This window comes from Lucilia sericata, unplaced genomic scaffold (assembly GCF_015586225.1).
Source record: "Lucilia sericata isolate MDLA Ls3-8-SP2 unplaced genomic scaffold, ASM1558622v1 Contig001622F_arrow, whole genome shotgun sequence".
NCBI lineage: Eukaryota > Metazoa > Arthropoda > Insecta > Diptera > Calliphoridae > Lucilia > Lucilia sericata.
The window spans coordinates 79,597-102,074 of record NW_023995537.1 but is presented as its reverse complement, the minus strand read 5'-3'; the positions used below and the strand labels follow the sequence as shown (position 1 = coordinate 102,074).

Below are 22,478 nucleotides of genomic sequence, written 5' to 3'. Positions count from 1 at the left end.
AAAAGGCAATCATTAGTTTAGAGCGTACTGATGCTATGTTCACCCCAGTGCATTCCCTAACCTCTTAAAGGTTCGCACTGCTGAAATGGCTTTTTTATTTCAACAACAGCACCTAGGGACGTAGTTGATGGACTGAAGTACGAATTCATATTTAATTGACAAGACTTATTTTAGTGCCCATTACTGAATGCATGAATAAGCAAAAGTTTTCGAAGAAATACCGTTTCATTTGATAACTATTTAACTATCATACAGTTAAAGACTCACGCTTGTATTTATAAAAAAATCTTATTTTGCTTTTAATGCACTCAATAGTTAAAGCACACTTTAGCCTTAAAAACCATTAATAAAATTGTGATATTCATAAACAAATAATAAACGTGTATTAACTATTGTGCTGATTTATGTTTAAGTTGGCAGCACTGTACAATATGGCTGTCATTTTATGTGTTAGTGTTGCGTACAATTAGGATAAATATTCGTTGATTCGGTTTTCTTAATTTCATATTTTTGTTTATAATAGATTTTTGACAATAAAAACAAACTTTTAAGAAAAATAAATAATATATGGCTTTAATAAATGTCTATTTAGTTCAGATGTATAAATATAACATATAATTTCTAATTATTATTAAAAGTATCCGAATAACGGATATTTTGCGACAAAATATACATCACTATGACATATTTTCTTATTTTTACTTATTTTCCTTGTAATTTTTGATAAATTTTTGCAAAAATTGATAAATTTCTTTGATATTTGACTAATTTTAATGCCGGCGAATATATTTTGCATTAGTATAACACTAATCAATATAATTTACATGGTTAATTACTTTATGGCATTACATATATTTAACCAACAAACTTTGAAAAAGCCAAATCAAATGATTTTGTCCATCATTTAGTTGACAGACGGGCATTTCCAAATTGCCTAAAAAAAGTGCTGGACAATTGGAATATTGTCAAATATTCATGCATTAATCCAATAATGCCTAGATTTGAGTTTTTTCCTCAAAATATAATCGTTTAAAAATTTTCTGGGATTTTATTTACAAATTTGTAAACGTTAAAATTAGAATTTTTAGATTTTATTTTAAAAGAAACCATAATTACTTTTCGCAATCAACCTAAAATTACCGTAAAAATCTTTATCTGAGAAAAAAATTGTTAAAAATCAAGTTATTGTTGGCTTAAAGAAGGGTCGAGCCTACAATAAAATTCTTCTAATTGTCAATGGTTTATTGAAGGTGTTTTAAGCTATTTCACGTTTATAAATACGATTTTCCTGAATTTTGCCTAAAATTGTTTAATAAACCTAAAATAAGTTTTTATAAATACAGCCGTCAGTATGTAGAGCCGATTTTATTACACACCTTAAAAAGACAAAATGACACATATATATACCGCCAACAATATTTTAAATATAGAGTATTTCACAGTCATTATATATGATCTACACCATTTTTAAGATTTATTTAATAGTCACGACTGAATATGATGTTCTTCATCAATGATTTATAAATGCATGCATTCTCGACGACAAAAAAAAAGAACAGTGTAAACATTTTTGTTGAACCAGACAAAACCTCATGGCTATAAAACCGGAAAAAACACACGCTTCAAATTTAGAAGTCTTTACCCAGTGCTCAAGTTAAAAAACAAACAATCAATTCCGCATTCAACACCAAAGAAAAACAAAAAAACAAAGAAGAATGAAATTAAAATTTATATCTCAATATTTAACAAGAATTGTAATTGCATTAGCAGTTTTAAATACGAAATTAATAGTAAGTCAGGTCCATCATGCGCCGCTAACAGCACAACATTTGCAACAACATCATTCGTATCATCGGTATTATCACAATCATCAGCAAACTGAGGAAGGTAACTTGCAAAGGGACGAAGAAGCAGAAATTCCTCAACACAACAGCTACTCTGAGAGAAGGAAGACTAACGATCACTACAGCAGCCACCACCACCATGGTCAACTTCATTTTAATCACCTACATTTAAGGGAGTTAGCAGAATCGGCCAAAGATCCTAAAAATTTAAGAAATGGTATTTATCATGATGGTGCCATTACTTACGATTTGGGTTTGCCAAATTATGAAATCTTAAATCCACATGATCCACCGGAAATCATTACACCCGATCACCCGCACTACGAAGAGCAACTGAATCACATCAAAAAGACCAACAATTTCACAATTGAAGATTTTGGTGTAACTCCAATGCCAGACAGTGAAACTATATCAGAAACCACATCTTTCGCAAATGACTCCACTACCGATTCTACTACTATTACCACAACCGACATGCCAGAAACAACATCAACCAGTAAACGATTTTCATCAACCACAACAAAAGCAACAACAACAACTACAGCATCTCCAATGAAAAAATTTAAAAGCATTAAAAGTGATATTGAAAAGCATTTAAGTAAAACCAAAGAAAAACTTCGAATATTAAATGATGAATTGGATTTGAAAAATGGAAACCATAAAGTCTCCTCTACACCCCCTGCTCACAATGTGACAGGAGTAAAATATGTTGTTGTAAGAAAAAATATTAAACAACGTCCTGCACCATTCCGACTTTCCCATACGAATAGTTTTAACTATTCTAACCAACAAAATCAAAAAGACATTTCCGATAAGGCATCTGCCAAGATTCCAGTCACAACACATGAAACAGATTCTAAAATTAAGAAAAGTTTTTATGGACAATCGGTGCTACTGCCAGCCGAACGGGTTCATAATCCTAGTTATCCATATGGAGCGAGGAATTTCTTGCCAGCAACGCCTTACCATCGGCATTTTGCTTACTCTAATAATCACCTGCCCTCACCAAACCAAGCCTATGTTAGATCTTATGGTTCTCTTCATAATCATGATGACGGTTTATATCACTGGCCTACTTCCACGGAAAAGACTTTAACAGCAACGAAGGAATTGATAAATCAAGACCGATGATTAATTAAGTTGTTATAAGTAGTATTTAATTTTGTTACTTAGATTTAAGAAATAAATACTGTTAATTTAAATTAGTGCCAATTGCCAATTTATCTATTTAGATACATCTTTGATAGTTCGCCCATTTTTCTCTAAATGTTCATATATTTATATGTAAAAGTTTCCCATATAAAACTTTTTTAGGGTTCTAGCTGTTATTAGTATATTTCCAGTTGTACAACTTTTAGTATTTATTTTATATGGAAGGCGCCAAGCCTACTATTTCTAGTCAACTTATTCTTAAACCAAACATTCATAATGAAGTTGAAGACTCCTACTTGATGTAGTTTCCCAAATATTCCATCTTTAGTGTTAATGCATCATATTCTAAATTAAATATTTATAATGATACTAAAGTGGCTTCTCTTAGAAAAACTAATTTAATATTTTTATACCCCCCACCACCATCAGTGGTGATAGAGGGTATATATAACTTTGTCATTCGTGTGTAACACCAAGAAATATTCATCTGTCGATTTAGCTATGTCCGTCTGTCCGTCCGTCCGTCCGTCCGTCTGTCTGTCTGTGTAAAACACGCTCACGTTAAAACGAAGCAATGTAACAAAATTCACCCAAAACATTCGTTATTATCCGGTACAGTTTGCTATTGAAAATGAGCAAAATCGGTTCACATCGGGAAAAGTTATGAATCAAAATTTAAAACAACCCACAGTGGTATAGGAAAAAAAAGAGGGAAATAATTCGGTAACTTCTAAACGGTTAATCCGATTTTAATGAAATTTGGTATGCACAAAGAGGAGGTGTTGTCGAGTTTAGGTTTTGGACCTTATAGGCCAACCAGGGGCCCGGCGGGGGGTCCTGAAATTAGGACACCTCGGCTATGTTAAATTTTTAAAACGATCCTATTTCTTCATTTGAGTTCCGATTTAAAAAAAAAATCGTATATAGAATCTCCTCATCGAGCACTATAAAAAATGTCGTAGCAGTAAATTATCTCTTATAGTTTAGGAGATATCGCATTTGAAAATTAAAATTTTAAAATTTTTACCGTCCTTACTTTAGTTTTTGTGATAATAGCGGGTCCAATTCGCCATTTTTTTATTCGCTTAAAAACAAGTTTATATATCAAGCAGTGAAAGAATTATGTAAAAATCATGACTGAGTCCAAAGTTATAGGCATTTTAATTTAAAAATAAAAAAAGGCGATTTTTTGTCATTTTTTTGGGAAAAAAGTATCTTTTTCTTTTTAAGTTATCTAAAAAGTTTCTAAGAAGGTGTATATAGAATTTATACTTTTTGGAAAGCTGACTTTACATAAAGTACGATAAATGAAACAAAACCTAAAAATTTTTGATACCGAGGGGACCAGGTCCATCCAAAAAAACCCTATTTTTTATGGAAAATTCAATTTTGAGCAAAAATTCTCAAATCGCATAGTCGATATCAAATTATAGTGACCTGTTTTATATGACCCAATATGTTCTTAATCATTTTGTAACGGGTTTCGATAACCCCCCCCTGGTATGGATATAATAGGCAAAAAACCAAAAAATCCCATTTTTGGGATTTTTTAAAACTTTTTTGGGAATTCCGGGATTTCTAATAAGAAAATTTTTATTTAATTATGGATTTTAAGTAAAAAAATCTACCTAACTGTAAAACTTCATCAAAAAATATTCATAATAAAATTTTTATGCAATTTTGAAAAAATTGTATCTTCGCAAAAACTGAATAAAAAACATTTTTAATTTTTTTTAAAAAAAGTATTCCGCGAATTTTTTAAGTGACAAATTAATTAGGGAAATCTCAACATCTTTTAGAAAATTTACATAGCACTATTATTTTCATCCATAAGGTTAACTCTTAAATTTGTTACATATATGGATGAAAATAATAGTGCTAGGTAAATTTTCTAAAAGATGTTTAGTTTTTCCTAATTAATTTGTCACTTAAAAAACATTAGGTAGGCATGTTATATATCAATGGAAAAGTAATTTTGTCTATTTTCAAAACTGTATATAATTTTTGAAAATTAAAAAATTCGCGGAATACTTTAAAAAAAAAAAAAAATTAAAAATGTTTTTTATTCAGTTTTTGCGAAGATACAAATTTTTCAAATTGCAATAAAAATTTTATTTATGAATATTTTTTGATGAAATTTACAGTTAGGTAGATTTTTTTACTTAAAATCCAAAATTAAATAAAAATTTAGAATTTTCTTATTAGAAATCCCGGAATTCCCAAAAAAGTTTTAAAAAATCCCAAAATGGGATTTTTTGGTTTTTTTGCCTATTATATCCATACCAGGGGCGGGGTTATCGAAACCCGTTACAAAATGATTGAATTTTCCATAAAAAATAGGGTTTTTTTTGGATGGACCTGGTTAGGTTTTGTTTCATTTATCGTACTTTATGTAAAGTCAGCTTTCCAAAAAGTATAAATTCTATATACATCTTCTTAGAAACTTTTTAGATAACTTAAAAAGAAAAAGATACTTTTTTTTCCAAAAAAAATTACAAAATCGCCTTTTTTATTTTTTAAATTAAAATGCCTATTACTTTGGACTCAGTCATGATTTTTACATAATTCTTTCACTGCTTGATATATAAACTTGTTGTTAGCGAATAACAAAAATGGCGAAAATCGGGAATATTTGGACCCGCTACTATCAAAAAAACTAAAGTAAGGACGGTAAAAATTTTAAAATTTTAAGTTTCAAATGCGAATATCTCCTAAACTATAAGAGATAATTTACTGCTACGACAACATTTTTTATAGTGCTCGATGAGGAGATTCTATATACGAAATTTTTTTTAAATCGGAACTCAAATGAAGAAATAGGATCGTTTTAAAAATTTAACATAGCCGAGGTGTCCTAATTTGAGGACCCTCCGCCGGGCCCCTGGTTGGCCTATAAGGTCCAAATTCAAAACCTAAACTCGACAACACCTCCTCTTTGTGCATACCAAATTTCATTAAAATCGGATTAACCGCTTAGAAGTTACCGAATTATTTCCCTCTTTTTGTTTTCCTATACCACTGTGCAACCTCGAAAAAAATAAGCATTTTTTACACATTCTGATGTAATTTTCTCGAAAACTATGCAAGATAATTTCATGAAAGTCATCATACATTCGTTTCTACACAAGATATTCATTCTTGCTGAAAATTGCCAGTATCAGTCCATAATTTCATATACCTCCCATACAAAAGTACATATTCCCGGAAATGAGTTTTTTGTTAATAACTTCCGTCAGAATGTTGATATCTTCACAAATTTTACAAATCAAAATCTTATGTTAATAGAATTCATTGAGAGAAAAAATTTTTCTGGGTCGGTCCATAATTGGTCATAGCTCCCATATAAGGTCCCCTCCCGATCACTTAAACACACATAACTCATTACTAAATTAAGATATCCATATAAAATTTGGTACAAGTATTTCTCATATGCACAGAAATATTACTGTGAAATTTTTTTCCGATCGGTCCATAAATGGTCATAGCTCCCATACAAGGTCCCCTCCCGAAAATCACTTAAACACACATAACTCATTACTGAATTAAAATATCCATATAAAGTTTGTCACATGTTTTGCTCTCACATATACAAATATTACTACGAAATTTTTTTCCGATCGGTCCATAATTGGTCATAGCTCCGTACAAGGTCCAATCCCGAAAATCATTAAACAGACATAACTCATTACTAAATTAAAATATCCATATGAAGTTTGGTACAAGTATTGCTCTTACATATAGAAATATTACTATGGAATTTTTTTCCGATCGGTCCATAATTGGCTATTGATACAAAATTTGGCACAAATATTAGTTTTGTTTAAAAAATTCTATTTCAAGATTTTTTCACGATCGGTTCATAACATAGGTTCCCTTCAGAAAATCACTTGAACACACATTACTTATTACTAAATTACGATATAGATACAAAATTTGACTGAAATATAGCTTTTATGTACAGAAATTTAGCTTAAAGAATTTTTTACGATCGGTCTATAATTGGTCATATCTCCCATACTAGGTCCTGCCCCCAAAAAGCAATTTAACCGTATTTAACTAGTTGCATTATCAATTTATGTAGAACAAAATTATATATGTATTTGGAAATCCTTAAATCTTTCACACACATGCATACATGCACATTATTAAATATATATAAAGCATATATTAGGGCGCTATAAAAATATAAAAGAAAATGGGGTTTGTAATGTTCAATAAATCTTGGAATTGTAACAGATTTAAGCTGTTTAAATCTTGGGGTTTTTCTATTTAAGACATGAGAAAACTTATTTATTTTATTTGATCAATTAGAAAAGTATTAATATAAAAGTAGCTGGTGGAGGGTATTTAAGATTCAGCCGAATATAGCATTCTAACTTGTTTTAATATGAGAAATGCCACGACCACTAAACCCAGTTAGACCATTTTGTCCCTAAATGGATGTCAAAGTTGTAGATACAAAATTTGAGGACTCTATCTGCCGCAGTTTCTGAAATGAACGACTTTTAACAGTTACTTTGTATGAGAACAAATTGCCATTGCCTACTTGAAATATCAAAATAAAAAGGAGCCTATAGTTTCTTCCAGATACACAGAAGGATACTGTGAAAATTTCAAGAAAATCGGTCTGGCCGCTTAGGTGCATATAAATTTCAAACAAGCAAATAAACTCAAATTAATTTGTATGTAGATGTATGACGAATACGATCCCTATTTCATTCTTAACTTCAATATAAGTCCCGCTTATGGAAATGACTTTAACGTTTATAACAGTCTTATAAATATCTGGATGGAATACGACATTTTATGATGAACGACCACATTTGATCCTAGCCACCATCTAAAGTCCCCTTTAGAGTCGCTTTCGAATTCTTAAGAGTTCGGCACAATATTGGTCAAGCTTCCATAAAAGGAAAGCGCACAGATTATTGTGGCTGCAGCAGACGCCGGGAAAGCTTATACTATGAACCTGAATATTTCCGAGAAGTTTATTAATTAACACAGGCCAACAAAATTTAAATGCAGTAAATAAAAATCCAGAGATTTTCTAAGGTCTGAACCTGAATCTGTCCTCAGAATTTCTTCATCACATCATCATCATTATTGTGGCAGCAGCAGTTGACTCCACGGAATTTTATACTGTGTGTCCTGAACACTTCCGAGATATTTATTGAATAATACAGGCCAACAAAATTTGAAAGAAGTAAAAATCCAGAAATCAAAGCATACTTTTGTAAGGGTTGAACCCGAATCTTGCCTCAGGATTTCTCTATCACTTTAGGTTAAGATATCTTGAAAGACAATAAGATATAACAAAGATAAAACCTTTATATTAAAGTCGCAGATTGTACTTTTAGATGACAAAACAGATTTTATAAATAAATTTGTCTTGGCGCTATTAGAATTTCTCAAATATGGTTAAAAACGTAGTTATGGCCCATCGGCAGTATAATTTTTACTTTTATAAAAAGATACTTATGTAAATATTTAACAAAATTATGATCTCCTATGCCATATTCAGGGGATCCCGTTGTAAGGGCGCAGTGTGAAATAATGGACCGAATTCAATCAAATTCAATATGTATTATGGCATAATCGAATCAGAAAATGATTATAATTTGTAGTAATAATTTTCGGAAATTACAAAAATATTCCTGGAAATTCTTGGGATTAGTTTCACACCAAGAAACTCTAGTTCATATGAAATTGTGAATATTTATTTATAATAAAAACCACGGTAAAAATATCATGATAAAAACTATTCAATGGCGCTGAAAAACTGGCGGTATATATTGCCATAAGTACAACCCAATTTTATCAATGATCATAAAAACGATCACAAAAACGTCACAACATGTAACAACGTTGTGACGGAAGTTATGTAATACTAATCTGACCAACTGATTATTTCTGCACGTTTATTAAACACTGGCTTTTGCTTAAAAAGAACGTCTGCCAACAAATCTCTGATCAAAACTAGAAAAATGTCTGAAGCTCCCACACAATATGAAAAAAAAATCAATTAAGTAAAAAATCAACTTAAAATAATATTCAATTGAACACTTCTCCAGGTGAAATGTGCCAATGAATGTAAATGTTATAATCAATCATGCAGTTTCTAATAATATCTATTGAAGAGGGGTTGTGCAACGAGCATTTATACTGATCTCTTAATTTGCAATTGGCAACATGACAATAATGTATCTCAAACAATCGTACGTGTTAAATGACTAAACTTCCGTTCTTAATTGTTGATCTACAATACGCCGCTATATTTTCGCATTTTTTCGTTGATGAACTTTTAATAGAAGAAAAAAACACAGCAAAATAATGCAAACAGCCAAACGTATTCGTTATAAAAAGTCTGTATTGGCCATAAGCTTAACTTAGAATAGTGCGGCTGACGTCTTGTTAACAACTCTGTACAACAACTACTACAACCGTCACCTCAATTACCGTGACCACGACCACTACCACCTTTTAGTTTATTGTCATACTCTATTAACTTAATTGGTAACTAATTAAATAATTGCAAGTTCATTAAATTTTAAAAATTTCATGCAGTTTTTGGAACGTGCAAAATGCAATTGAAGGTGAGTTTTAGTTTGATAACATCTTGAAGAGGAATGTAAGAGATTTAATTATGTTTTTGTGTACTTTAAACAGATTACTGCGCATTTAATATTCTTCACTTGCTTGGTATCATCTCTGAGAGGTAAAGCATTGCATCCCAAAGGATGTTACGAGTGCGAAGAAGAAGTATGGGAAGAAGTTCCTTGTGCTGATATACCATCGAATAGTACAACTGTATCGACTCCCTATTACTCTACAACACCTATTTACAAACCAACCACACCAAGTCCAAAACCTCCTACGACCAAACCAACTACGGTCAAACCCACAACTAAAAAATATACAACGACCACACGTGCGCCACCCACTTATGCACCTTATCCCACTACAGTAAGTCCAGAATATACCACACCCAAAGATCCATACAAAAATGTTACTGTGAGTGTAAACTTGGTTGCAAGGAATTCTGTCGAAAAGTCGTTATCAATTCTCCTGACAAACAAATCGTTCAGGTATCAAAAATATCAGAACCAGTGGAAAAGGGTCGCATTGAGTCTACACACTTTCTACAGCGAGAACTTATACCTAAAGCAGATCATAGTTATGATAAACCCGATGATTATGCACCATCTTATGATGACGATGATGATGATCAAGATAACAAGTATGATGAACCAACACCTCCATCTATACCTTTGCCCACCATACCGAATTATGAAGAAGACCTTGATCCAGCTGTTTATGCAGCTTATCATAGTAAGCCCAATGTTCCTGCTATCGAATACTATTCGAAACCAATAGCTCATCCTATTGCACCCATATATCATGGTCCATATGCAACAGCTGAAGCGGGTGTAAATAACTTTCATTCTTATGCCTCATATCCACCCAAGCCTTCACATGCTTCGTACTATAGTCCTCCAAGTGCTGGCAGTTATAATTTCCCCATTCCCTTGGAAAACGTTTTTTCCAAGGTTACAAAAACTCTACTTGATCCTGTAGAAAGAGTACAAATCTCACTAGACGCCTCCGGTAGGAAAATTGCAGGTAATACTTATTCCAAGTGTCCCAGCTATTCAACACCCTCGTATTCATCACCAACGCCAGCGAAGGATTCCCAACTAGAAACTAGAAACGATCTCGATTTCGATGATTCATTCGATTCACTTATTAAGGAGTTCTTAAGAAGTAATCCTTCAGATGAAGCGTCATATCAAGCATTTCCCAACAAACCTTTCTACTCAGTGTCGTACAGTAGATAATAAATTGTTATATTATCTTCGTTAGTTTAATAAATTAATATTTAGTTTTAAGTTTATGACGAAGGAGCAGATGCTATGCATTGTTCAGTTATGATAAGATTTGTTATTAAAGTTTTTTATATACCTCTATACTTTGTTTTCGGCAATTTTTCTGGTAATAATGGGTTAAGGGTAAAAATATCGTATAATTTCGTATAATTTATATTTGGAGGCCTACCTGCTTAGCACAATTAAGGACAGAACAACCACCAGTCGAGTGCTTAACGAGAACACCAGCCTTGACATCCTTATTTCACGGAGGACTTTTTCAACTACTATATGAACTTGGGACGGTTCACCACGCTCCCCTGAGCAGCTTCTTGCCAAGTGATCACGTTGCGGAAAGAAGGTAGCAAGCTTCCCCGACAGGCTGAAAAGTACAAGACGAATCGAAAGAGAGGGGTCAACGAAGACCCCAAAATCGCACCCATTGAATCTATAATCTTGGGATCAACATCGAGATAGATCAATATATGCACAGCCATGAGCGACGCCGTGGCGTCCCCATCCTCTAACGATCCACACAGGTAGTATTAACAACCATTAGTCGTGCAACCACATCACGAGGCTCTGTTACTTCGGCAACAGCTCCTAGGAACAAACTGGCAGAACGAATCACAGATTTTATCACCAAACCGTTCAAAAACCATCAATCATACATCACCCATCTTCTCCAACAATTCCGACACTCCCATCTCTTCCGACATTTCCGTCTCTTCCGACACTTCCATCTCTTCCGACACTTTCATCTCTTCCATCAGATACATCATATCCAAGAGTCAACACAACATTTTAATGATCAATCATTGCATTATCAGCTCATTCCCAACATTTTATTCCACAGACTATCTTGTGGTTTGTACCGCTCTTAACGACGATAACAGAAACTTATCTTGAAAATATATTACTTCAGCGTGAATCAGACCAATCTAACTGTACCTTCCCGCGAATTTGGCTATAAACCACAGCCACTACGTGGATCCCGAAGGAACCTCAACCAACTGACCAGACAGGACAAAGTCCTGCGGACAACAGTCTAACCGTAGTACCAGATTATTTGGATCTCTGGTTAGACCCCATCTCAAATCATTCCAAGGAAATGCTGAGGATACATTTGGTCATCACCAGTTTATAGTCCCGGCAGACTAGAGATATTGGTAGCACCTCCTTTCCCCGGGATATTACAATAACACCAAGGTGGAGATTTCACCATGACCCCGGGGGGAGAATATAGATGCAGTCGGATATAATTATGATTACAAACTTGATAGCACAGGAGAAAAACACACAATCGAACTCTCTGATGGGAAAATTGGCATAATTAAAAGTAGAATGTAATAACCTTAACATATCTATTATCGGTATCAGTGAAATGAGAAGGAATGGTAGCAGCAATTTTACGACCTCTCAAGGTAACCGAATCATATATTATGATCACGCAACAGATAAGATGAGAGAGGGCACTGCGACCCTGTTTGAAACTAAAATGGCGAACTGTTTCTCGGATTATGAGTAGATTACGATCATGCTATAGGCGACTTATATTTCCCACGTAAAACGCACCACAAGTTAGCAAAGGAAATCAAATATACAAAGTCAAAAATTTATTTAAATTTATAATGATAGTTTGCTGACACTGCAACGTTGGACACTATAAATTTTGTGTACTCATAAGAAGATTTAAAATACCTCACAATGACTACTGTATAAGCTGTGTATACCCGAGGGGATGATCTTAATCTATCTGTGTGTGTATGATTATATACACTTCATTCCTTAAATATCAACTAAATAATAAAAGAAAAGGATTACTTACAATTTGTCACACACTGACAATAGTCATAATATGTTATAATTTATGTGACACTGCATTTGTCACGATCAATCGTAAAGTGTATATAGATACTATAGTATGAGATAAAGCCCACGCATAGCTTATTTTTTTTTCTATATTGTGTGTAAATACTTGTACACATACGTAAAATTATTTTAATTTTATTTTAATATTGCAAAATTCCAAATAAATACACCAAATAAAAAAAAAATATTAGAACTGAAATCCATTTCAGTTAACACCCTACTATTTCTATGAACTCTCGGTGGAGATTTTTCGAGCAAAAACCTGTAGTACAAAGTTGGTAGCAACAGCTAATTTCTATATTAAAAAATCTATCCGATATTATAAATGGCTCAGAATATAGATAAATAGACAGACAGACAGACAGAGAGACAGACAGACAGGACAGACAGATAGATAGATAGATAGATAGATAGATAGCTAGATAGCTAGATAGATAGATAGATAGATAGATAAGATAGATAGATAGATAGATAGATAGATAGATAGATAGATAGATAGAATAGATAGATAGATAGATAGATAGATAGATAGATAGATAGATAGATAGATAGATAGATAGATAGCTAGATAGATAGATAGCTCGCTCGCTCGCTCGCTCGCTCGCTCGCTCGCTCGCTCTCTCGCTCGCTCGCTCGCTCGCTCGCTCGCTCTCGCTCGCTCGCTCGCTCGCTGCTCGCTCGCTCGCTCTCGCGCTCGCTCGCTCGCTCGCTCGCTCGCTCGCTCGCTAGCTCGCTCTCTCGCTCGCTCGCTCGCTCGCTCGCTCGCTCGCTCGCTCGCTCGCTCGCTCGCTCGCTCCTCGCTCGCTCGCTCGCTCGCTCGCTCGCTCGCTCGCTCGCTCGCTCGCTCGCTCGCTCGCTCGCTCGCTGCTCGCTCGCTCGCTCGCTCGCTCGCTCGCTCGCTCGCTCGCTCGCTCGCTCGCTCGCTCGCTCGCTCGCTCGCTCGCTCCTCGCTCGCTCGCTCTCGCTCGCTCGCTCGCTCGCTCGCTCGCTCGCTCGCTCGCTCGCTCGCTCGCTCGCTCGCTCGCTCGCTCGCTCGCTCGCTCGCTCGCTCGCTCGCTCGCTCGCTTGCTCGCTCGCTTGCGCTCGCCTCGCTCGCTCGCTCGCTCGCTCGCTCGCTCGCTCGCTCTCTCGCTCGCTCGCTCGCTCGCTCGCTCGCTCGCTCGCTCGCTCCTCGCTCGCTCGCTCGCTCGCTCGCTCGCTCGCTCGCTCGCTCGCTCTCTCGCTCGCTCGCTCGCTTGCTTGCTTGCTTGCTCGCTTGCTCGCTCGCTCGCTCGCTCGCTCTCTCGCTCGCTCTCTCGCTCGCTCCTCGCTCGCTCGCTCGCTCGCTCGCTCGCTCGCTCGCTCGCTCGCTCGCTGCTCGCTCCTCGCTCGCTCGCTCGCTCGCTCGCTCGCTCGCTCTCGCTCGCTCGCTCGCTCGCTCGCTCGCTCGCTCGCTCGCTCGCTCGCTCGCTCGCTCGCTCGCTCGCTCGCTCCTCGCTCGCTCGCTCGCTCGCTCGCTCGCTCGCTCGCTCGCCCTCGCTCGCTCGCTCTCTCTCTCGCTCGCTCGCTCGCTCGCTCGCTCGCTCGCTCTCTCTCTCGCTCGCTGCTCGCTCGCTCGCTCGCTCGCTCTCGCTCTCTCGCTCGCTCGCTCGCTCGCTCGCTCGCTCGCTCGCTCGCGCTCGCTCGCTCGCTCGCTCCTCGCTCGCTCGCTGCTGCTCGCTCGCTCGCTCGCTCGCTCGCTCGCTCGCTCGCTCGCTCGCTCGCTCGCTCGCTCGTCGCTCGCTCGCTCGCTCGCTCGCTCGCTCGCTCGCTCGCTGCTAGGGCCTAGCTCGGGCTACCTATCGGGGTCAGCGGGTGGCGGATAGCTGAACGACCTACAGATATGTAGGCCAGCTGCGATAAATAAGCAGTCCCCGACCATGAGCGGCAAAGTCCGAGGGTGTGCTAAAAAAAGAGGCACAGAAGCCTGACGACGACTTTGTGACATGGCGATTAGATGCCGCCAGTAAGTAGGCATCTCCCACAGGAGGTACCCTCCAGAGAGGTGTAGTTGGAAGCGTGACGTCTTCGTGGTTCCTCCAGTCGAAATTAAACCCAGAAGCGTCTGTCTCAAATTGAGCGGCTCCCTGGTCAGCGTCTGTTTCCCATGTTAGGGTCGGCTGCAATTAAAACTCCTGGCGGTTAGGACAAAAACGCTACGGGTAGGATCCCGGAACAAAAAACAAAAATGGAAAAGCTCAATGAAGGAAATTCACTTACGGTGCAGGGGCTAATGACCCCAGTACCGGCGGCTCAAGGTGGTGCGCGAGCAGGCCACCAGTCGTCGATATCCAACGACTGCAATGTTACTCCGGTAAGCTTGGCTAGGGTAACACAAAATGCTACAAGCAACTCAGCACAGCAATCACCACTTGGAAGAAACTCGGTGACTAAGAAAGCCTCACCCGCGTGCAATACCGTTAAAACAACGAAAACGGGTCAGAAACCAGTGGCAGTATACAACGAAGGAACAAAAACTAGTTCAGTTCCCGAAGGAATGGAGTCGGATCCAAAACCAGAGGCATTAGAGCACGACGCCGATGGTACGAAAACAGGTCCAAAGTCAGTGACAGTAGAGCACAAAGCTCCAACAATAGTCTCCGACTTTGCCAGGCTAGGCGATAAGATCTGGGAACTTGTGTTATTCTTGCGCAAGAAAACAAATATCCACAAAGACGTCGGGGCAATGGCAAACGAGATGCAAGCACTCTATATTCTAGTAAGGGAAGACAAATGTGAAATGTGTCGCCGTGGATGTAAGGGAGCTGCTGATATTAGGTTAACCCAGAAAGAGGAGGGTACAACTCCCAAAAGCATGGAAACCTCTGCAAGGAAACGACCAGCAAAGATGATGAGCCCTAAGGATAACAAACCAAAAAAGAAGAACAAGAGAGAGTTGCCAGCTCGAAAAAATGGTCCAGAAGTGATTCCGGATACACCAGCTGAAAGTGCTGCTCCGGAAGAAACCGAAAATGGCGAGTGGAAAACTGTAAAGAAGAAGAAGATACGTGAGCGTACAACGAGACCTGATGCTCTTATAATTAAATCTTGTACAGAGCAGTCTTACGCACAGATCCTCAAAACTGTCAAATGTGATGCCAGACTAAATGCACTTGGTGAAAACGTTAAAGCCATTAGGAAAACTGCAAAAGGAGAATTGCTGTTGGAGCTGAATAAATCAGAGCATGAAAATCTACAGCAGTTTAGAGAGGCAGTAACAGAGGTACTGGGCAAGAATGCCGAAGTTAGAGCTGCTAGCCACGAGACGCTCTTGGAAATAAAGGACATAGATGAGGTGACGACAAAAGAAGAAGTCCTTGATGCATTGAGGAAGTTCTCCAACAAAACTGAAGTACTGCAACCGACCTCAATTAAATCAATAAGAATGGCTTATGGAGGCACACAAATTGCAACTGTCGGCCTAAGCATCCCGTTGGCTAATACCTTAATAGAAACTGGGAAAATCCGAATTGGCTGGGTAGTGTGCAGAATTCGTCGGAAATTTGCGCTGACGAGATGCTTCAAATGCTTAGACTTTGGTCACATATCTGCAAACTGTAAGAGTAACCACGACTACAAGGACACGTGCATAAAATGTGGTACAAATGGACATAAAATTAAGGATTGTCCTAATCAACCCTTATGTCTCTTATGTAAGGAAAACAGATCTCATATTACTGGCTCTTCGAACTGCCCTAGATATAAAAGTGCTATGGAAGTGCGTAAGCTGAAACCATGAGATTTTTGCAACTAAACCTAAACCATTGCGAAGCAGCACAATGTCTGCTTCGGCAAAGTGTTATAGAGACAAATGTTGACGTAGCACTTCTCAGTGAACCTTATACAATAGAAGAGTCTCCATCATGGAGGAGTGACGCCACGAAGACTGCATCAATTTGGGTAGCAAATGGAAAGATGCCAAATAACTCATTGACGTCCATGAGTGGATTTGTACGGGCCAAGATTTCAAATATTGCCGTATATAGCTGTTATTTTGCCCCTCGACACAGTCTGGAAGAGTTCAAAAGTATGGTGGACAAATTATCGTTTGATGCCGCCAAGCACCGTAAAGTGCTAATTACGGGCGACTTTAACGCGTGGGCTATTGACTGGGGATGCCCGCGAACAAACCCCCGTGGAAGTGCGCTTCTTGAAGCTTTCGCGAACCTAGACATAGTGCTTTTGAACCAAGGCTATGAACATACGTACAGTCGTAATGGAACTGGTTCAATAATAGACCTCGCATTCGCTAGTACTAATATCGCAAATCGCTTTAAGTGGGTTATCACTGATATTTATACCCATAGCGACCACAAGGCGATACTCATAGACTACACTGACACAGCTCCAAAGTTGGCAAACCGTGCCAATAAAGAAGTGTTTGGATGGAAATGTAACATCTTCGATCGCGAAATGTTCCAAGCGTGTCTCATTAACGAAAGAATAGATGGACTCCCAGAAGAAGCTGCAAAGCACTTTATCCGTAAAGTGTCCCAAGCTTGTGATATGTCAATGAAAAAGAGACGGCCAGGTACTCAACATAATTCCGTGTACTGGTGGAATGAAAATATCGCGCAACTGAGAAGGCAGTGCATTAAAGCTCGCAGGGAATTTACCAGATCTAGAGGCCTCCCAGTAAATATCCAGCACCACGAAGCGTATAAAATCAAAAAGAAGGAGTTAAAAAAAGCTATTAAAACGAGCAAAAGGGAATGTTTTACCAGTATATGCGATGATCTCGACAATAATCCTTTTGGGTTAGCGTACAAAATAGTTACGAAGAGATTAAAAACATGCAAAAGTGTATCACCGACAGAACCTACTACGATTAGAGCGATTGTTTCTTATCTCTTTCCTCCTCAAAGTACAATCACGTGGAACAGGACACCGACAGAGGCAAATCAGTTTTTTCCCCCAGTAACCAGCACTGAAATCCGCCAGGCTGCAGAACACTTACAGGACAAAAAAGCGCCAGGCCTTGATGGGATCCCTAATCTTATAGTGAAGGAAGTAGTCGCAGCATACCCTAACTATCTAGTTGACTTATTTAACAGCTGCTTTGAGCATTCAACTTTTCCAACAATATGGAAAAGACAAAAACTTGTCTTGCTACCAAAAGGTAACAAACCGCCGGACGACCCTTCATCATTTCGGCCAATATGCCTAATAGATACTTTTGGGAAACTACTAGAGAGCATAATCTGTAGTAGATTACAAGAAAGCGTGGAGACAGCAAATGGACTGTCGGAATATCAATTTGGATTCAGAAAAAAACGGTCAACAGTAGATGCTATAAAAATCCTGGTCACAACAGCTAGAGAGGCCATTAGAAGAAAAAAGTACGCAAATGATTACTGCGTAGTTGTAACTCTAGATGTTAAAAACGCTTTCAATTCTGCCAACTGGCTGAAAATCATACAGGCGTTAAAGAACTTAGACATTCCTCAATATCTAATATCGATGATACAGGACTACTTCACAGATCGGGTAGTCTACTACAACTCTGATGACGGCCCCCAACAATATATAGTCACGGGAGGGGTCCCGCAAGGCTCGGTACTTGGGCCATTACTATGGAATGTGATGTATAACGGCATTCTACAGCTCAATCTACCAGTTGGTGTCAAGACCATAGGTTTTGCCGACGACGTCGCACTACTAATTGTAGCTGCGGGTTTAAATGAAGCCAAAACAGTGACAAACGCCAGCATAAGTGTGGTTAAATCGTGGCTCTCTTCAAATGGCTTAACACTAGCAGAGCACAAAACGGAAGTTGTAGTTATATCCAGCCGCCGAGTAAGAGAATATATAACCATACGGGTAGGAGACTGTGAAATCTCTTCAAAGGACTCTTTAAAGTATTTAGGCATGATGATAGACAGCAAACTGTCTTTTAAAAGCCACATAGAATATATTGAAGCAAAAGCCAGAAAATCTGCTACGTCACTGTGCAGGATAATGCCAAATACGAGAGGTCCGAAATACCACAGAAGGAAGATATTAGCAGGAGTAGTTAAAAGCATTATACTATATGCTTCACCTATATGGGCTAGCGGTATAAAGTTTAGGACGTACAGTAATAAACTCAATTCAGTATACAGACTGACGGCGTTAAGAGTATGTAGTGCTTACAGAACGGTATCAGACGAAGCGGCGTTTGTAATTGCGGGATTGATTCCGGTTGACCTCCTGGCGGCAGAGATTGGTTCAATACATAAGGACAACATCACAAAGACAGAAGCTCGATCGAAAACTCTAGAAAGTTGGCAAAGAAGGTGGTCAGCTACCACAAAAGGCCGATGGACCTACACTCTAATACCTAATCTTAATAACTGGTTGGAGAGAAAACACGGGCATGTGGAGTACTACACAACCCAATTCCTTAGCGGACACGGTGCCTATAGGCACTACTTACATCGATTTGGACTGACCGAATCACCTTTATGTCCAATTTGCCATGACCTAGAAGATGCAGAACACGTCTTCTTCTTCTGTCCCAGGTTCAACTCAAAAAGAGAGGATCTTCAAACAGAGCTAGGAACTGAAATAAGAGTAGATAATATTATCCAGCTCATGATGAGTTCGCCTACGTACTGGGGATATATAGCCAAGTATATAAAACTTGTTCTTCTAGAACTCAGTAGAAACTGAAAACAATAGTGGAGGTCAAATGACCTACCCATCCCGGCGAAGAAATACTTCGCGGTCGTCCCGCCGGGATTGGGAAGACGTTTGGGGTGTTTTAGCGTGTTAAAGTCTCGCACAAAGTCTTTCGATGATTTCACCTCGTTAAAAAAAAAAAAAAAAAAAAAAAAAAAAAAAAAGATAGATAGATAGATAGATAGATAGATAGATAGATAGATAGATAGATAGATAGATAGATAGATAGATAGATAGATAGATAGATAGATAGATAGATAGATAGATAGATAGATAGATAGATAGATAGATAGATAGATAGATAGATAGATAGATAGATAGATAGATAGATAGATAGATAGATAGATAGATAGATAGATAGATAGATAGATAGATAGGAAGATTAGCAGGCAGGCTGGCTGGCTGGTAAACACTTCTCTCTAAAGCCAAAATTATGGACAATATTCTCTAACATATTCTATATCTCAAAACTTCTTACGAAACTTATCGTGACATTTACCACATTCTAGATATATGTATGTGCATATATTTCACATACCTACTGATTTATACTAACATTGGATATGGCCCCGTACTTAACAAAAATTATCATTTAGTTATTGGAAAAATATTTAACACTTAAGTGAATTATTGAGCAATATCCAAATCAAATGAACGATCAAATGTAGAGTACAATTTCAGACGAATGTAAACATGTCTCATACAAGCATATGTTTAGAAAATGTTTGTTTTTAACTTTTAAAAAAGTTTTCATATGGGTTGGGTCTAAAAAAACAACATCGGACGCGTGCTCTTGTTGTCTGCGGCATACTTTATTTAAGTTTAAAGGCTTAAAGAATTCCTCAGGTTTCTATAAGCGCGTGTGTTTATGTCTCTCAAAAAAAATACACGCACGTTCAAAGATTTCTTTACTTTTTAATTTTTTTTTTAGATATTAATTTAATACTCTAGTTTAGTATGTATGTAAATATATATTTAATATCTGTATGAGACTTAGATTTTACATATATACGAATATTAATCTAATGGCAATAAAAATTATTTGAATACTTTATTCGTAAACAAATTCTAAGGAACATGTTTGGAGAAGTATGATGAAAATTCATAGAGCTTTTTGTTTTTTAATATTTCTTGAAAAATTAAGATTAAAAATAAATAAAATTATTACATCGTATGATCTGTAAGTGCAGAACATGACATTTTCATAGCACATACATACATACATATCTATTATTTGCTGAGACAACTTTTATAAATGTGTTTCTTAAGAAACCAAATATTATATCAGGGGTTTATTTTTAATCCGAGGCGTTCTAATAAACAGGTTTAAGTTGATGTTTGTAATGCAAATTTAATAATCTCACAACCTCTTTAAACGTATAGATTGAGGGAAACCGTTTAACGAAACCTTGTAATCAAACTTCAAATCGAAAAACCTCAATGAAATTTGTACATGTACTATTTTGACTCTGCAATGAACCGTTTAGAAAAGTGTTTTATGATTTCACCTAGTACCAACTTTCTTTCAATGAGTTATAAGACACCTTATAACCCGAAATAGGCGAAATACATATATCGTTGCTGATAGCAGTAATAACAGGACACTGAGTGCTAGGCAGACATGTCGGCTTGGACTCCGCTTCAATGAATACTGTCGTAGTTGCAAAGACAGAGAAGAGGAAGATACGGTATACCATCTTCTCTGTAAATGCCCTGCTCTAGCCGTTAAGAGAAACAGTTTTTTGGTATTCACTTCATCTATCTATCCAATCTTAGTGAGATATCTGGGTCTAGATTTAATGACATCTTGAGATTTATCATGGCCTGGATTTAATTCTATACAATAACGAGTGGTCCTAACAAAACGGGATCGCTTCGACTCTACTTTACTGTTTGCGAACAAAATACGAAAAAACTCGAAACTCTGAGTCAAATGTATACATTTCTAAAGAATTGAGCTGTGCTGAATCCGAATCTCAGAATATCTTTATTACCCTTGGTTTTTGAAAAATTTGAAAAAAACACATATTTGGATCGTTATAAGAGCACGAAGAGCCATTATTAAAAAGATGTGTTACATATATCGTTTGAAAGTTCAAACTGTCTACTTTAAAATAAAGTGTTATATCTTAACTTAAAACTTGAATAAAACTTTTTCTAAATTTAAGGTAGTTTCAAGTTTAGGATTAATCTTAACCTTGAAGAAGGATTGGATTTTTGAATGACATAACAGATTTTATAAACAAAGGTCTTTTGGCGATTTTATAACTTCGCAAATATGACCACAAACCAGGTTTTTCTAATTTTTAGAACACGCTGACTGGAAAGTCTGATATGTAGAGGGCAGATACAGTTCTGCAGGATTAAAAAACTTGATTTTTTATATAAAACACAAAGTTTCAGTAAAATAATATTCTGTTAATCTTAACGTTATTATTTGTAACAATCAGGAAATTGAATAAGTTTTATTTAAAAAAACACATACATAAACACAGTTGTAAATTAACAACAATACTTTTATCTTAATTTTATCCTTTATCTACATGTCAATTTTTTATGTTTTTTTTTTGCTTTTTTTCTATACTAAAATTTTTAGATCTAATCTTGATTAAAACAACAATGTTTTATCTTAAAAACAAAACAAAAAAATGCGTGAATTGAAAATTTTTGAATTTGAACATAAATCAAATACAATTCATTTGTAACCAAACGTGCAGCACTCACACTCAAACGCATGAACATTAGACCTGTCCTTGAAAATATGTAAATTTTTTTTTGTACGTTAGAGTAAGGGTTTCGAGAAAGTTTTATCCAAAATAACTTTTTGCCAAAGTCATATCGTAAGCTTTATATTCAGAATTTTATTTCTGGATATTAGTTTTTAATAAAATCGAGTTCAAGTTTGTGGTAAATCGTCGAGTTGATCACGTCCAGTATTGGGTTCAGTCTGATAAACTCAAATCTGACATTAAAGCTGCAAGCTTTTATATCAGAACCATCCAAAGCAAATCGTTTCTTTGAGGGCAGGTCTATTACACACTCACTACATAGCAAATACTACGTGCAGTTT

The 22,478-nt window shown here is 36.9% G+C and overlaps 1 protein-coding gene across 1 annotated transcript; it reads left to right on the top strand.

Annotated features, from left to right (window-relative positions):
- The first annotated feature begins 9,395 nt into the window (after positions 1-9,395).
- LOC119612190 (extensin-like) lies at positions 9,396-10,831 on the top strand. The gene is given in 3 exon segments (XM_037967921.1): positions 9,396-9,589; positions 9,663-9,993; positions 9,996-10,831. Coding segments are annotated over 3 exon segments (1,179 nt in total). The 5' UTR covers positions 9,396-9,577.
- The last annotated feature ends 11,647 nt before the right edge of the window (positions 10,832-22,478 follow it).